Below are 18,797 nucleotides of genomic sequence, written 5' to 3'. Positions count from 1 at the left end.
TTAGTGCATATTAACTTAACTGAGTTAAAAAAAATCATTAACTTGCCCAGCCTTGAAATTATGTGTTCCTAATTATTAAATTATATGTAGTTTATGTTTGTCTATTCAAATCTATCTTGATACAACACTATTTAATTTTACTTACTATATTCTTGATTAATGAGTTAATACGCAAAATAAATTAATAAAATAAATAAATTATAATATTTTGTTGAACAAAATAATTTAGAAAATGTCCTATATACACATGTTGTTTTAACAAAAATGTTATGTAAGCACACTTCCTTCTTTTATGTAAAATCGTCAAGTATGTATTGTGTTGTAATTATGTACACAATGTTACTATTGGTATTTGATAATATGATCTTAATTTATAAAATACAAATTAACTATTGTGTTAGATAAAAAAAATATATGTATCTATTATATATTCAACGTAAAATTCTTTCTTATTTAACTAATACCTACGTATATTATGATTAGGTAAAACGTTTAATGAAGACAAAATGACTTAGATTTCTATAAAAGTTATTAATCACATCACATTATATGGTATTATGAACCATAAACAATTTTATCATCCTAATTTATATTTTATAATAATGACGTATTCATGTTGATGTCTTATAATACCTTGTTTTAATATCACTACAGTGCGTTGTGTAAAATATATTATTTTTTAGCAAAAATATTTAGTGGTTAAGTATTATATTTCTGCCTACCTGCTAAGTTTATATTCTTTTTAATTAAAATAAACGTTTCTATTAGTTAAATTAATATTTATAACGAAAAAGCTAATTACATTTTACGTTAAGAGATAGTTTATACAGACAATTTTGAATCGTTTATTTTACGAACATTGCATATTTTATAAGTACAATGTTTAGTTTCAATTTAGTTTTAAGGTTTAACTATATTATATTTATCCAACACATGCACTGAATACTGCACATACCTCAGAAGTAAATATAATTAATATAAATTGCATTGTATCCACATGTTCGATCGAATAAAGTTTCATAATAATAATTATTGTTTTATGGTGTGTGTATACATAAAGTACTTATTTTATTATTATTATATAAAATCCATTAATTTTTAAAGGTGATTAAAGTATAAAACTCTATAAATATTATAGATCGTATCGGACAAATTTATAGATTATATTGAGAAAAAAAACATTAAGCCGTTTGTGTGCGTAAAATCGACTGTTACCCCCTTCCCTCCAACCATTATCGAACACCAACGTCCAACATAACCAACACTAACGGCTGTTCTTATGATTTATATTATTATAGTCGATAAAAATACCGATCCATCTGATTCGTAAGCTCATAAAATATATTTATATTTGTACAGGATGTATCTCATACCGTGTCCCTGTACATGTCGTTTTTGTTTTGTTTTTTTAAATAATACATATAATATTTATTTTCGACGAAATAGTTAAAAAAATATATAAATTTGAAAGCTGCATTTTTCACTCGTTCAAATTAATGTTCCTAGATATCAAATTTATCTCTATTTTCAAACACGGTTCCGGCATTTCTAAAAATATATTAGCGATCTGTATAAATAGATTCATCGGTTCAATAGTTTATATACTAACCACGGTAGTCCTATTTATTTTATTAAACTAAATAACAGTTTTAATTAAAATAACTGAAATCTAAGTCAACTTTACGAGTGTACATCGTGTGTTAGCCTTCCAGAGATTTCTGATTTTACAGCCACAAATATAATGCAATATACAGTAGTTTGATCATTAAAAACAAATTTCAACCATTTTGACGCTAGAAAATGGTAAAAGCTAATATATTTTATTACAGCCGTTTTGTTTAAAAATCAAAATCATTCATTACTTTACTAAACAACGAACAGTTGTATAGTTGTTTGAGTGAAATGTTCTGCTTATAATAATAACTTAAATTATAATGGTATACGATTGGAAATTATGCTGAACGGGGCGTTATTTGAATCTTACACAATAATCACAGTAAATTACTTTACGTACGTTTATCATCGTTTTGGACTAAAAAATTGCAAATATTATTTTAACATTTATAACCCTGCAAACACTGCGCTCTCGCTTATGATAAATAATCGACACTTATTGTACCATCCTGTATAGTACACACACACACATACACACTTATACTATTATTATAATTTATCAGCTGCAGCAGTGAACAATGCATTCATAATACACGCCCCGAGATATTAATGTTATAATATTCGCTTCTAATATTCCGTTAACGAGAATTTTTTTCCCACCGCAACGCAAAACAGCTATAATATATGGTGAATTGGCTGTTGCGATCTTTGGCGTTTTATACTGAGGGATTTCGAGTGGCCAATAAATCCGCCGCGAACACGCACGCAGGCTCTGCGCGGTGAATGGGTGAAGTGGCGTGGGTGTCGCGTGCTATAGTGCGGTTTGGCGGTCGGGGGTGGTTGATGGCGTGTGGAGGGTGGAAGTAGGACGCCTCTGATGACGACGACGACGACGACGGTATATATTATATTATTATTTTTATATGTGTACACCGAGTGTGACGGATAGGGTTCGTAATAATAACGGATAGGATTAATGGGCCCCCGAGGATGTGCCCCCCCCCCGACACCATCAGCGTAATCGTCGCGCAGTGGTTATATAATATTATAGTGGCGGGTTTGACGCGTTTTTGTTATTATTATCATTGAAGTCATTATAATATACTATATTAAATATTATATCACTGGCACGCCGCGTATATAATACTATATTTGCCAATCTTTCGTAGAACTTCGGATGCGAGCTAGAGATGTAGCAAAATACGGATACGATCAGACATATTGTCAACGCTCGTCGACCATAACATAATTATTGCGACGTGTCTGCAGCAGCTGTCGACCATTATTACGGTCGAGCTGCAGTGAATGATTTTCGAGCATAATTTCATATTATTTCAATGTACGCATATAACAATATTACGATTTGTGATATTTATACAATCGAATACAGGCGATATAATCACACGAGCTATTATCTATACCAGCAAATATCGTGAAATTGTTCGGATCTACTATTTCCGTCGTAGTTCACATTTCTAGTTACCAAACCTATCACCTATATACGGGAGAAAAAAAATATTTCTGACATATGATGTCTGTGCGTGCCTATACTTATCGCGAGTTATTATTTATTACCGTATGTAAGTGTTTTCGGTTTCGGCATCTAAATTCTAAATATTACTGTGATAGAAAAGAACCTGACCGGTCGCGTCCAATATAAATACTATTACTGTTATGTTGTACACAGTATATTATTATTATTATTATTATTATTATTATTTACCATACGATGATGAAAAAAAACCACGTCTGATACATATTATACGGGTATATAACACAACATACCTAGGTATTGTTTATGTCAAACAACCTTATTTATATTTTAATAATGATAATATATTATTCATCGTTCCGTATCATGTGAAATACATAATATTTTCATAAATAATCGCTTTAATTTTTGTATTTCAAGTCAAACCCAATACGTAGTTGGTCGTCATGTCACATGCCTACTGAAAAATACGCTGAAACGCTCAGACAAACGTCGATGAGATAATATTGTTTAATCAATTATTTAAACAACATAATATTGTGATACCTATATCTACCTACTCGAATTAAAAATAATAAACGTATTACATGCGAGAACGACCTATAAAGTATATAATAACGTAGCGTGTAATCGCAGAAGAAGTTCATTTTTTTATTACTTTATAAAACCACTATTTATTTATAAATATAGTGGTATAGTATAATACATATTATTATAATAACATAAAGTATCAAACTTAATTCAAATAGCGTGTGTGCATTGATTTTATGAAACAATTACAGTTACGCGTACACGCTACAACTAGAATTTAATTTTACAGGTTTTAGATACGTAGGTTTCAACGATTTAATAATTAATCAAAAATTACTGCTAGGCAGTGATTCAGTTGGTCTATTATTGAACTAGCCTGTTCAGAGATCGTAACTGTTGCAGTGTTCATATTTTATTTGTATATGATGCAACTCTATCTATATAATATGCAAGTGCTTATTATCCGAGCGATGTGAAATCTCACAACTGTAATTTTGAATAACAAATATTATAAAACAGTTATACTTTAATAAACTGATTTCACGTTATATATTATTCAATGCAATAGGTACATACTGTCTACATTAGAACGATAAAAACACGTATTAGAATAGTACCTAATGTCTGATATTGAATAAGTTCTATAGAATAATAATAATGTTCTCGTGCGATCTGATATTTATATCATAGTGTCAGATTTGTTTATTTAATATGCATCATTGTAAAAAGGAACGATCACTGCAACAGCTAAATTATTTCAAGTAATGATTTCAGAAAAGTCACTCATATAGAAATCGAAAGCGTCTCATCACTATCGTATAACATTATTTATTATACACGAATAATAATAACGGGCAAATATTATATTATCATATATTATTATATGTATGTGGGTAGAATTTAATTTTAATGTGTGTGTAATTATAATTACTAAATGTTAAAATCAATTGAGGCAATACAACAACTATTATACAGCCAATAGTGATTTTGGATTGCATGTTCAATATAGTTGATTAGTAATTAAAACTTAACAGGTTATGTTAATGCAATCTGCGTGATCGGCGTACAAAGATTTGTGAATTCCCACACATCAGTTAGATGTTTACTGTTTTGACAAAGCAAAGGGATTTGGGCACACGAATAATATTCTCATCGTTATCCGTATAAAATTATAAAAACCAAAAAACCAGTTTTGAACGGATGACATTTTTTTTTTGTTCGTCTACGCGCTTCGTCACCGGAAAACGCTTTTAATGGAAACTCGTGTGTGTGTTTTCAAAGGACAATAAAAAAAAATAAAAATAATAGAACAAAACAAAACTCCACTCTACTCGGAGTGTTTTTGAAAGTTATTGTTTCCGTGGAATAACAAACTATGTTAATTTGTCACTTTTTCTTTGGCGTTTAGCCAAGCAAGTGCCAGAAAAACCGTGATATTCTATTGTATTTATTTTTTAATATTAACGGCAGTGGTATGAAGCTCCAAGGTTTCTTCATTCTATTTCTCATTTCGTTTTACCTATTCACAGCTAAGTAATTTTTTATTTATTTTTTTATTAATTTATTAAATTAATTGATTTACCGTTTTTCTCTCAAACTCTCGGCTCAGTTTAAATCATACTTAAAATTGAATGAATTAATATTCAAATTAATCCGTATTTATAAATTAGCCAGTGTATTTTATACTCACAGTAATAATTATTATTGTATGAATAATACTGCGTCCCGGGTCAGGTAGGCCTCACGTAGAATAATAAATTATTGGAAGGACACAATAATATTATATTATTACTATCGATTAAAATATTAAAATATATACAACGAAAACGATTTAAAAATCATAATATTATTTGTTTAAAACATATTTATGCAAATAAACGTCAGGTAGGTATACATTACGTATTTTTTTTTTCGCTGTGGCGAGTCGAGATTATTATAGACAGTCCTACAGTTAATTAAAATGTATAAAGTTTTACCTATATAATACGCTCAAAGCTATCTATCAAAATTATAAATATTAAAAAATATACAATTACATATTATTATTATCTATACGTACTACTGCAGGTTCGCTATTTTGGTGTATACATATATACACATAATATTTTGATGAGATGAGTAATGGCAGAGTAATGAGATTTTAACCGTTCATATTGTAATAATAATATCTCGGTTTTTGTGAATTGGATTATTTAAAAAAACACACACATAATAGTATCATATTCGTATACGACGAGTCATTTCAAATACGTTATGTTATAAGACGTTCATTTGAAAATAGATTCATTTTATGTATATTTTTAATCAACTAAATAGTTGTTTAGCTTTAGACTACCTTGAACGGACCTATAAGCGGTAGGTACCTACCTAATGCCATGGTATCATAAAAATCAATTTATTTTTTTTAATGATTGTGTGTTTAATTAACTATTTAATATTATTATCCATATCAAAGTTATTATTGGTTGCTTTTACGTTGTAGCATAAAATGATATAGGTATAGTAGGTAGGTAGGTACTGTTATAGTGGTGGTACTGTCGAAAATACATAATATTATAATACATATACTTAATTTTACATTAAATTATAACTATATAATATATACCTATACGTTTTTTAATATATTTTGGATCTGCATTCTCGCAGCTATTGACCAATAAATATACGTTTATTAATAGTTCGTATTATGATGTATTACCTATTATAATATTTAAAGGAATTTGTATGATACACTATTCAAGCCGAAGTAGATTTTGTTGGCCGAGTGTCAGCTTTACAGAACAATTTGAATAATATTTTCTGAACTACCGTAAACATTGCACTTTGTTGACATATATCTAGCTAAGTGTCATGTTCTTTCTCGAAACATATTATTAAGTTTAGTATTTGTATATTATTAGGTTAAAACTGGAAATAGAGACATCATATTTTTAGAATCACATTAATAATCGACTACTGCCGCAGTAGATCTTTTTCTCATGATGCAACTAAACTATTTTTTCTACGCATTTTCGCGGCACGAGTAATCTTTTGGTTTCCTTTCATGCCGGCCTAAGTGAAATTACGTGGTTTGCTAATTTTTATCATTAACGACTTGTATATAAACTGTCAGTTTTAATAGGCTTTAGCCTTAATGAAGACACTATAAGTTATCGGTGCATGAATTAGTGTTAAAAACTGACAGGTCATCGCACGTGTTTGCTTTTTTCAATCCCAGATGAAATAATGATAATTTAGTGCCAAGAAATTGCAAATAATATATTACATAGCCTGCTCTCTAATGACTATAGGTAAATCCAACCGAAGTTTGAACTCGAGAGTGAACACAAAGAGTAAATTATAGGTACCTATACCAATCTAATATCGTATAAATCCGTTTAATTTTCATAGTAGGAACATAAATACCGTTTCGCGTATAGTTGCGTATGCATAATACACTCATAGATAAATCTATTTAAATTAATTAAGTCCCACGAATGAGACGATATGATAATTAAAATACCTATTCAAAACCTTGTATAATAGTTCATTATATAGTTTTAAAATGTATTGTAAATTACATTTCTGTTAAATCGATTGACATTACTTAACGTGAGGTAAAATGTGTTGCTTTTTACGGACTCACCAATTATACATACATTAATCAGGTGCGATTATTTAATGTGCAATTCGTGACTTGCAGCTAAATTTTTAAAATGCACTTGTACAATCATTGTAATTAATTTATGCCCAAAGTATTTCTATATAAAAACTGAACTGGTCCATATAGGTTATTTTTAGTTTTTTTTTTTTTTTTTAATTGGGAGCATAATTATTGCATTTATGTTATACTCGTACTAATATTATAATATGTAACATACGGGCGTTTTCGTTTTTAAATATAAAATATATTTTTAAGCTCTGGCCGAATTAAATTTGTTTAAAATACAACTACGATAAATCTTATAAATCTATGGACCTCATTAACTTTGAACGTGTTTTTATGTGAAAAATATAAAAACTAGGTATATTGATGACTGGTAACATAATACTAACATCGTACAATTTCGTATTATTTTTAAAAATATCAAATTTAAATATTATTAAAAAAAATATGTGGGAATTTATTATTCATTAATTTGTAAATAATTTCTAACGTTTTTTTTTATTACAAAATTAAAATCACAATGCCGTGTATTTTTTTTTTTGTTTATATACCATGATATTATACTACAGCTAGTCTGAGTTCTTTCAAAACTTACATATCCAGGGAATATAGGGATAATCTCAGCTGGATGTTAACTTCGCACATAAATTTGCTTAATACAATTGACATTTTCATATATATATATATTTACAAGCACAAAAATAAATCCAGATTGTAGTTGTCCAAACATCAATTTCGTCGAATGCGTGTTACTTAAGAAATAAAAAAGCAAAGTTATGAGTTTGTCAGAAAAATGGCAACCAGAAAATAAGCGTATTCACATGACATAAAATAATAAATACAGTTTGGTGTCTGCGAATTGTCATTGCGGTTGGGGGAGATAGGAATCGTTAAAAACATCCCTAAAATGGTACAGTACGTATCCGACCAAGGAGACGGAACTTTTGCGCTAGGCTCGTTGGCGCCAATTCCAGTTCATAAATAATAACTACGAGAATAAAAATAAAAATGCCTACTACTTTTTCTATTATGTAGAAGGACCATGGTAGTGGTTGGTTGGTCTCTGTCGTACTCGATGATTTTATATCATTGTTAATATTATTATTATTATGATCTAGTCGCAGGACTGAGATAGAAAATAGAATAAGAAAACGAGCATAATATACAATATGATATAAATGCATTACGTATTTTATCTATCGTGGTCATGTGACTTATCGGTGTTCGGAATAGGAGTGTCTGCTTGCATATAATAACAGCAGTGCACAATTTATTATAATATCGTATACGTCGCACATAAGCCACCAGCAGGCTATGTGTAGAGGACAGAATTCCGTTGGTTTTTAGCAAAACTTCTTTGGTGCCAAAACCGAAAACGGACCAACAAATCAACAGCATATGGAAAACGCTGAAAGTTGAAACTGTATTATACTCGCACAGCCGAATAAACGGTCCGGTGCTTGTGTATGCTTTTAGAATTTATTTGTATTTTATTAATATATCAACCTTCCTTACCGACAACATTATATTATGTTAAAATAATTTGATATCGTGTTGTTACATTTTTTATGCTATTCGTTTACGAACAATGTGCTTTGGTTATTATAACAATATATGTTTTGACATTTTTCCTTTTTTTTTTTCCAGGTGAGTGATTGGCTTTTTTTATTGATATACCGATGGATCGTTGAAATTTCAGTACAACCGTGTAAGGTATTTTTTATTTTATTAAATCTTTTTATTTTTAAGTTGTTTTTATTGATTTTTATTTAGAATTTAAAAACGTATATGCATTAGTGTTAAGCGCATAACAATATTATTATTAAATTTTTGGAGCAATCACTTACTTGTGTACCTATATTTATCTAATATAATAATATATAGTTAATACCAATTTTATAGATAAACGTTTTTGGTTTGAAATACATTTAAGAGCATTATTCAACGCAACTATTATAACTAGTGACACGCGTCATATGTATTTAAATATGTTCATTACAAGTACAACCAATACCTATAAATTATAGTAGTTGTCGTAAGACTCATTATAATTGCCTATTGCCTATACAAAGTATTGTTAGTACCTAGTAGTAACGATTAGTATAGTATTTAATGGACGTGTTAAGTATTTATATTATTACTATTAAACGAACTACTAAGAACAATACAGCTAAGGTGTCCAGATGTAAAACAAATCCCACACACAAACTATATTAACATATCGTGTTGTAGGACATCGTCATCGTAATACGTATCGAATAAAAAAAAATTTAAAAAATAAGTTTAACAAACAAACAAAGGGTATTACGTTTTCGGAATTATCATTCATGCGGTTACGTTTCCGTTTAGTTAAGCAACCGTGTCGATAGAAGAAGTAGAAAATAATATTGTGCTTCCGTTGGGTATAAGGTAGTAGTATAGAGATTCTCGTTTTGTGGAATGCCTCCCGTGCACGTGCTCGTGGAATTTAATTAAAAATACCTCCATAGATAATATATAGTACGCTCGGGCATTAATGCAACGGGAAATTAAACAAACCGTAGTTTTCGTCGAGTTTCAGGATAATATATGGGGCGATAGGGTTGTATAAAAATCCCTGACAAGTATTAACCGATCGTCTCCCAACGTGTCGCCAACCGTCATCCCGAAAATCTAAATGTGGGTCTCGTTTTTTCTAACCCGTATGCGGGCACTTGTGTTTTGTAATTTTTCTCTTATGATACCGCATAATATATGCCGCGGTATATCATAATATTGTATTTTTATTTAATGACAGCGTCGTATGTGTACGCACATTTTTGTTTTTTTTTCAACAACATATTATATTTTATTAATATGAAAACTTTTCATATCTCTTACGATTATAATATTATTATACTATGTATAAGGACGACATAAATCACGACGATGGATTAATTCGTTCATACGCTATATAATATTATTATAACAATATTATCATGACGTACATAAGTTTGACTCTTGGTCATAATATAATATTCGAATAAATAATACATTTGTTTATAAATATCTAAACGTCTGTAATTAGCAGACATATACGGTTAGTTATTACACTGTTTTTTCAAGAAATAGAATTTATATACACACAATCTGGTGCATCGGTACCTGTTATTACGTTTTTATTATTATTATTATTATTATTATTACTATTATTATTTACCCTGTAAGGCATATTATTTCATTATACGCTGTACTTATTTTCTCGTGACGGACATATGGGGCGGAGACATTAAAATGTATATACGAATGATGACGTACGCACGCTGGCGTATATAGAAGCAGCCAGCCCACGGCTGTTTGATTTTCTTCTAAAACTAACAAACACGTCTAATGCATCACAATTATGTATGGTAATTCGGCTTTCAGATACGGAATAGACAAATTGCTAATAATTATATTTATTTTTCTCTGTGCTTAAATCACGTCGTCCAGCCCCCCCCCCCCCCCATGTGACGTATAATATCCTTAGCGCTTACCGCATGCAAATTTAAACAATCATTATAGCAGACTACTACTCGTATTAATTATTCGCATATAAACTCTCGTTAGATACCTATACCTACATATACGAACTCGACAAAACGACTTACATGTGCACATTAAAGAAAACAATATTAACATGCACGGATTATAGGTAATAAATGTACCTATATCGTTATAAAATGTAGGTACATAAATAAAAGTTGGACGATTTTATGTCTTCATTATTGTACTTTTTACGATGGTGTAAGTATACGGATGGTATACTTCATAAATATTATTTTGAAAAAAAAATCGGTCATTATATAATGATATAATATTATGATAATTATGTCGAATTAAAAAGAGTTAATGCATGTTTATAATAAATAAAATACCGAAACCTTTTTGTTAAAACAACAGCAGTCTGCTGTTATGTAGGTACTCGTATTTTTATTTTATTTTTAGTCGTCATCGTTCGAGGTCGCTATAAAAATTACCACTTTCGTGTACATTATTAGATATAAGTAGCTAAAAAAAAAATTACTAAGTCCAAATGGGGTCAAATCCGCTTTATAATTTTTGGTTTTTATTATTATCCGCTATTTATTACCTTGTTGTTTTTGGCGTCAATTATAAGGATTTCTGATGGCCGTACACGCACATGCCCCATTTGGGACCTTTAACCTCGGGGTTAAAGTTCGATACGGTCAGCGTCTAATTTAAATACAGTCAACAATAATTAACATTTCATCTTTAACATATTAGTACCTATTGTTTTGTATACCTACGACAAAATAGTCTCATATTATGCTGAAGTGAGGCAATTGGTAAATACATAAAAGATTTTCAGTTTTTTAAAAGTATAGTTTGCATACAAATAAATTAAACCTATTGCCGCCAGTCCTATATCACATAATAATTTTTTCAATATTCCAAAAAATTCCAATCGTAGTTTATTACTCTAATACACGTTGTTATTGACAAGGAATTAAATTTTACATTTCTATTTAGTCTTTGGTATTAATTTTAGATATAATATTGCAAATCAATCTTATGCAGTTTGAACAAGAACAAAATATTTTATAATATTAATAACCATACCATTGTTTATCACCTGGTATACTTTTACACAATTGTCTACAACCTATCCACACAAACGATTTCATAAAAAATTAAAAGGACTTCTTATTCCAGTAGATTTTCAATGCGTGACTTTCGTGTTTATATTCAAATTAAAACATTAAAACCTACCTAATCAATAGGTGTTATGAAATTTTACGGTATCGGTGACTGGCGAATTATAATTGTATATCTTATCTTTCTTTATTGACTATTATTTGATTATAATACTGATAATTATTACGATATTACAAACGCGATTGAATATAATAATATTTATTTTTTCCTTTCTATCGTATTAGAGTTTCGGTAAATACTGCAAAAGTGCATTCATCCTAAAAAGTATATAATGTATAGCAAAGTCATTAAATATTTCGTGAAAACAGTGGATTGTGGATATATCTATTATTATAAACGATTACATTGTAAACATAATTTATTGAACTATTTATATTTTCTATAATTTGTCACTTGAGTCATGTACATACGTTGAGTATCGAGGGGCATCTTTGTAGGTAATGAACAAAATAGGTGATTTAGATACAAAAAATATTTAGTTGGATAAATGTTAAAAGTTATAAATAAATCAAATACTCATTGGCTTAAAAAATGATAAACCATAATTAATATAACATTAAGTATTGTGGGTAGGTAATTTGAATGACTATAAAGTATTACAACTACCTACATATGTACCTTTTTTATAAATATTAACTGATATAAACGAATATAAATCTTCAAAATAGTATATCGAGGCAGTTCTTCAGCCCTTATACATAAAGTGTAAGGCCTTTTTATAGACCTCTTTTTGTATCCGTCTCTGGTTGCGTATATGAGGAATATTCATGATATCACGATGACATTGAAAAAGTAACATAATTATAGTACCGATATATTATTATAACGGCACAGTTGCAATATGCGCACGTTGAGATTGATTTTATGCCAAATAACCATGCTATAATATCATAATAATAATTAATGGCAACGGTACCTATTTATGTTGAATATACCTCAAAACTATTATAATTTACGATTATTAACTATATAACCATTTGTTAGCCAATTCTCGCCACTGTGGTTTAGTTTTTGGCTAACAGTCATATTATTATATTATATAGCATCGTTTATAACGTTTTGAAGAACATATTGTAATGTATAATGTATTGGTATCAGAGTTATCAACCATTTAAGTTTCAACCACATTTATGGGTACTTAACGTTGGATTCGCAAAGCTGTCGTAACTACAAAACAACTATAATAGGTTATACCTATTCAGGCAAATTTTATCAGCGGCCGTTATTATCTATTATTACGAATTATCATACGGACTTCCAAGCGACCTACGCGGTCGGGCCAAATAGCATCTCTTGACGTGTCTTCGGCATAATTTTGCATTAACCAACTTTGAACTTTGACGTTTCAAGTCTGCACGTGGTGCCTCCACGCACTCAGCCGCCGTGCAACGGTTAAAGCTCCGTCGTGAAAACATAAAAACCAGAAAAGCGTTTCGTGACGCATATCATTACACGCACACACATACACACAATAGCCATAACATAATATAATATTGTTATGATAAACGCTGCACATACACAACATTATTGTAACATTTAACTGCACGGACACACACTCGCACGCACACTCGAGGCAGTGTCGTATTTTAGTGGATTGGGGGGGGGGGGGATATGAGTGGATCCCCCACAGTTGAGCCTAAGCTTTATTTTTTAAATTTTTGAATACGCATTATAAATAAAATTAAAAATTGATTTTATTACTATAGATATTGAAAAAAAATCAATTTAATAATCTTAATCGTGGGGGTACGCCCTCAACTCTCCTGTTCATTTAAATAATATTATTACATGCCACTGATTCGGAGACACGATGCAAGACCGAGACACCCGATAATTAATAATTATCACACACTTGGCCACTCCCCATCCAACAGGAATCAAGCTCGTATAAAACCATAATATTTATTATTATTATAATGCCCACCGCGCCGCGATGGTGAGGGAGGGTTGTGCCGCCGTCGCGGCCGCCGCGATCGCAGCCGCCGCCGTTCGAAGCTCGCAACCAGTGAGCAACACTCCAGTCTCGATTACACTGCCGTCGCGTTCGCCCTGACGGTCACCAGTGCGCGTCCGCGGTGGACATTTTTTACGCTCGTCACGGTGTGCCGTCTGTCGTTTTTCTTCTTTGCACTGTTTTATTTACATATTGTATCATATATATATATATATATGTATATACACCTACGTATACGATAGCGATATTTGACGATGGCACGTGCGCGAGAGTCGTTAAGGTTTTAACATCCGATTGCGCAATTTCGGAAGAAAAACTATTACAATATTTCGATCTAGTGCCGAAAATTACGAGTTGTCAGCTATACAGGCGTAGCGGGCACAGTTTCCGCGTCCATGAGGTAATCCGCCGCACACTATATCCGGCATTGTTTCGTCTTTGTAATAATATCATAGGACGTGGTGTCTGTCGACGGCGTGTGCACGCGATACCGTCTGCTGCGGTTTCGAAACCGATTTCGATATAGGCACCCATGTCGGTTTTTTTTACGTTTTCGACTTAATTCGTTCGGGTCATATTCCAACTCAAATCCGGTTTCATTTCTTCGCCGTTCGTCCTTTCTAGATCACCGTCAAACCGATGGCCAATATTTTATTCTTTTTTTTTTCGATCGTTTCACCACGAAAACCGGGTCCCATTTTTTGTTAAATTCGAATCCGTAACACCAAATTTGCCCGAGTAAAGAGTTTTTGAAAATATCATGTTACATTGTTTTTTTGCAATCGGAACTTTAGTTTATTTTCATCTTTTACCGTGCCTGTAAACTTTTATATGCTCGATTTTAAATCGTGTAATTCGTTACAGATTTTTAATTTAATTTAAATTTTATCTTCATCATTAAGTTATTAATGTTTTAATAGTTGATTTAAACTTATTACCTATATTACTTTTAAATAGTATTATATTTGAAATTTGTTATAATGAAAATCACGATCAATGATTTTAAATATTGATCTTAAATTAATTTTGTACTTCATATTTACATTAAAATTTTAATCCATATTTTTTTGTTTAAATAATAAATTTACTGTATCATATAAAAGAGAAATCCTATGTGTAGTTCGTAATGTAAGTATCAAACAAACGTTAAAAAACATGATATGATCAAGGTGATACGAACTTTCCATTACCATGTCTATATAGTATAGAAATATCTTTAGGTATTCTGAAATGAACTTTTAGGCATGGTAAATAGTTCATTTTGTCAAGGTTTTGGGTAAATAATATAGATCTATTTTTTCTTATATATTTCATTGCTGTATGATATATTTGTTGTTGTTCGGGCAAAATCATGTCGATACTGTGTCTACCTTGTATTTAAGCTATGATGAGTTAATTCGTTCAATTTTTTTTGTTTTGAAAACCAGCCTCGTACATAATAAATAACGTATAAAAAACCGATAAACAGGTTTTGAAGATGTAACGATGACCGCTCAGGATGGGGCGCAGGAGAATAACAATAATTGCGATTCAATATACACGCCTCCCGGGACGAGTTTCCTTTGATTCATAAATTCGGTTAGCTGAAAACAGATCAATCCCCAAGTTTCGTAGCGTTCGGGTCGTGCACACGTCACACCTATATTTAGCAGTCGGCTAGAACGAACTCTATATTTATTTTATAAATATAAATTATTATGACCATTCTAGATGATGGTTTGTATACTAACCTTGAACAAATATTACTTAAGAAATTTATGGCATAAAAAAAACCCGTAAGAAATTACTATAACATGGAAAATAAAAAACCATGCGTTTCAATAACTCACGTGCAAGCCTTACGCGTCGGAAAAACGATTAGACGTAAACGTAAACAATCGCGATATAAGCAAAAAAAAAATTTGCTAATTTATCTTACGTATATTATATAGTTTACCTATTATAGTACTAATATTATATCATCATATTACTATCGAAATTCGATCGTTTGATTTCGACGAAATTTTTTCGTGTTTTCATAAACACTTGTTTTACTTTAAGTAATTTTTTTTATGCCTTAATTTTTTTCATCTTCATAATATACTTAATTGTGTATCCCTCGCCCCCCCCTCCCACCGAATCGCCGGTAATCACTATGGATCCGTATTGCAGTCGGTTGTCGTCCAGCGACAGCTGCAGGGGCGGTGGCGGCAGTGGTGACGAAAACGAACGGCCCGCATAGTCGGCCGCCACGCAGAATCAGTGGCGGACTAGTGGCGACCGATCAGCCGACCGACCGACCGACCAACGACAACGGTGGTATATAATATAGTGATATAAACAACGACAGTGATCGTACAGTGGCGACGGAATGGCACACATGGAAGCAGACTTGGACTCGGGGCTGGCAACGTGCAGTGACCTGCCCAGTTGCAGCGAAGTCCTGTGTCCGGTGGTGGTCAAAACCGAAGTGCCCACCCTCAAGCAGCACTACTACCCGGAAGGTGGATGGGGATGGATTGTCGTGGCCGTGTCGTTTGCTGTGCACGTCCTCAACCAAGGGCTGCACATGTCCTCCGGCGTCATGCTTCCGATTGTCGCGCGCAATTTCCCTCACGCCTCTTTCGGATCGGCAGGTTAGCTTCGCACACGTTTAACATAACATAATATATTACCTAGGTACTTACATTTACAAAAACTCTCGTCTAATCCGACTTGGTACTTGTAAAAAAATATGTTTTGAGTACAATGAATTATCGCGCATTATTGCATTTTATAGCAACTATAGAAACGAGTAAAATGCACATTGTTCCGTGGCATATTCAAACTAATTTGACGTAGAGGCTAGATGTCCAATGTCTTGCATGTCCAATCACGTTGATAATTTCATGGAATCTGTGATTTTTCACTTAAACGAAAAACGATTAAAAATGTATTAAAAATTTCATAGGTTTATTTGAAAGGAATACATACACAAACGAATTAACTAGGTAGGTCATAAAAAGTAACTATTCATTCAATATGTAGGTATATTTTAAAATTAGAAGATGATTCACTTTCACTTAATGATAGTTCGGTAAATGTTGCTAAATTCATTGAATATTTTAGCATACTATTTTACTATATTATATTTACATAAATCCTAAGCATAGATGGTATTGATAAGGAGCACAGTTTTAGGTACATTTATTGGTTTTGTATTTTGTTTTCCAACTTTTAGTTTAAATAGGTTTTTCTTTTTATTATTTATACTGCAGGTCGTGTTTTGAAAATTTACGATTTTAATATTATTTTTTTGTATTTGTTTTTTTTTACACAAAAATTGAAAAATATAATTAAACTTTTATGTTTGTCAATATTACCAATCCATCAAGTCATTATATTAATTTTTCAACATATTTCACATCGTTTATTTTTTATATCTTATATTAGCTTAATTCCTCACGTTCTTTTTTTTGGCTTTTCATTATCACAAAAATATATTATGTATTTGGTACGCAAAGTATTAGTTGTTGTAATTAATTCATCAATCAATCGCGACTCGCCCATCAATTATTGTTTGTGTATATATTTAATGAGTTTATTGCATATAAGGTTCTAGTTCACGGTTATTATAACTTATAAGGCCATTTTACAACGCATGTGTTTGAGTGCTATTAAACTTTTACTATGTATATCTGAATCGTGAATAAAATGAGTTCGGAAACACCGTAACTATCCGATTAGATAAAAAATGTTATTAAAATATGTATAAATACGGATTTCGGATATCCGACATTTTACAAGCACCGAATATTTTTCCGTTCGCACTATAATTACGCTGAAATGTAATGTCTGCAGCTCTTACTCACAAACTTGCTGTTCGAAGTTGGTCTGGTTTTTAGGATTTTAGTCACTCGTAGTCCAGGATTTTCCTCAGTGGTGTTGTGTGTCTGATCCAGTCGTCATCCGACGGCGCATTTGCGATGAAACGTCAATAACGGCTGACTCGATGTCTAGATGTACTTAGTTGAAAATTTACCATCGATTCGAACTATCGGGGAGCTCTCAGGAAGGCATACACGAAACAACAAACTTCGTCCCGGATCTCTGAAACCCACCCCCCCTTTACACGTTACGTGACTTATTGTCTGACAACCCTCTACTATATGCTACACATAATACACATATTATATATATATATATATACGCTATACTTTTAACTTTGAAATCCTAGAAAGAGAGTAATCGCATTCGAGAAATCCCGAAAAGTAACACGATTGGTTTCTCGGACGGCCCCATATAGAATTATTTACTGTGTAGTATACGTTAATAGGGATTAGGAGTTGAGAGTTGATTAATTGTTTAGTTTATTATTTTATCTACCGCGGTTTTGAGAAAATAACAATTGTTTTTTTTTTTAGTACCTATAAGTACTGGGCTGGTGGTTTGGTTAGATATTCTGTATATATATTTAAAATTGTTTTATTTCAAAACTAAAATCAAACAAAATGGCCAAAAATATTATTAACTGTTTTGGAATGTTATCGAAAATGAACTGCAGTGATTATCGTTATGAAATATTGGTTGCGGATTCGAAAAAAAATAATGTTTGTTAAAATATATTTTATAAGATGTATAACTCATTTATTGATCTACAGTAATTATTATTCTAAACAAGTATAAATATCGTATACGACTTATCGATGTAAAATAAATTTAAAATTAAATCGTACGTATTAATATTATTACATAATATATTATTATTATAATATAGTGACGGTGAAATCGCTTAAAACTGCACCTAGTTTTTATGTTGCGGCTTGTGCATCGGACGCACACATTATAGGGATATATTATACCATACAAGTGACTCGTGTTTATCTTTAAATCGTTATCGATCGTGTAGGATATCAACATGCATA

The 18,797-nt window shown here is 31.2% G+C and overlaps 1 protein-coding gene across 2 annotated transcripts in view; it reads left to right on the top strand.

Moving 5' to 3' along the window:
• The window catches only part of LOC132951576 (monocarboxylate transporter 2), a 172,860-nt gene that overhangs the window by 63,143 nt on the left and 90,920 nt on the right, over positions 1-18,797 (top strand). Inside the window, exons 1-2 of one of the 2 annotated variants that reach the window (XM_061023348.1) lie at positions 13,970-14,314; positions 16,066-16,529. The exons of the other annotated variant lie outside the window; for it this stretch is intronic. Coding sequence (XP_060879331.1) covers positions 16,265-16,529 — 265 coding nt within the window. The 5' untranslated portion in view covers positions 13,970-14,314; positions 16,066-16,264. Of the gene's footprint in view, positions 1-13,969; positions 14,315-16,065; positions 16,530-18,797 lie in introns of those variants that run through there. 2 annotated transcript variants of the gene reach the window in all.

Source organism: Metopolophium dirhodum, chromosome 9 (genome assembly GCF_019925205.1).
Source record: "Metopolophium dirhodum isolate CAU chromosome 9, ASM1992520v1, whole genome shotgun sequence".
NCBI classification, from domain to species: Eukaryota; Metazoa; Arthropoda; class Insecta; order Hemiptera; family Aphididae; genus Metopolophium; species Metopolophium dirhodum.
The sequence above is the reverse complement of the archived record's forward strand: the minus strand, read 5'-3'. Positions and strand labels throughout refer to the sequence as shown.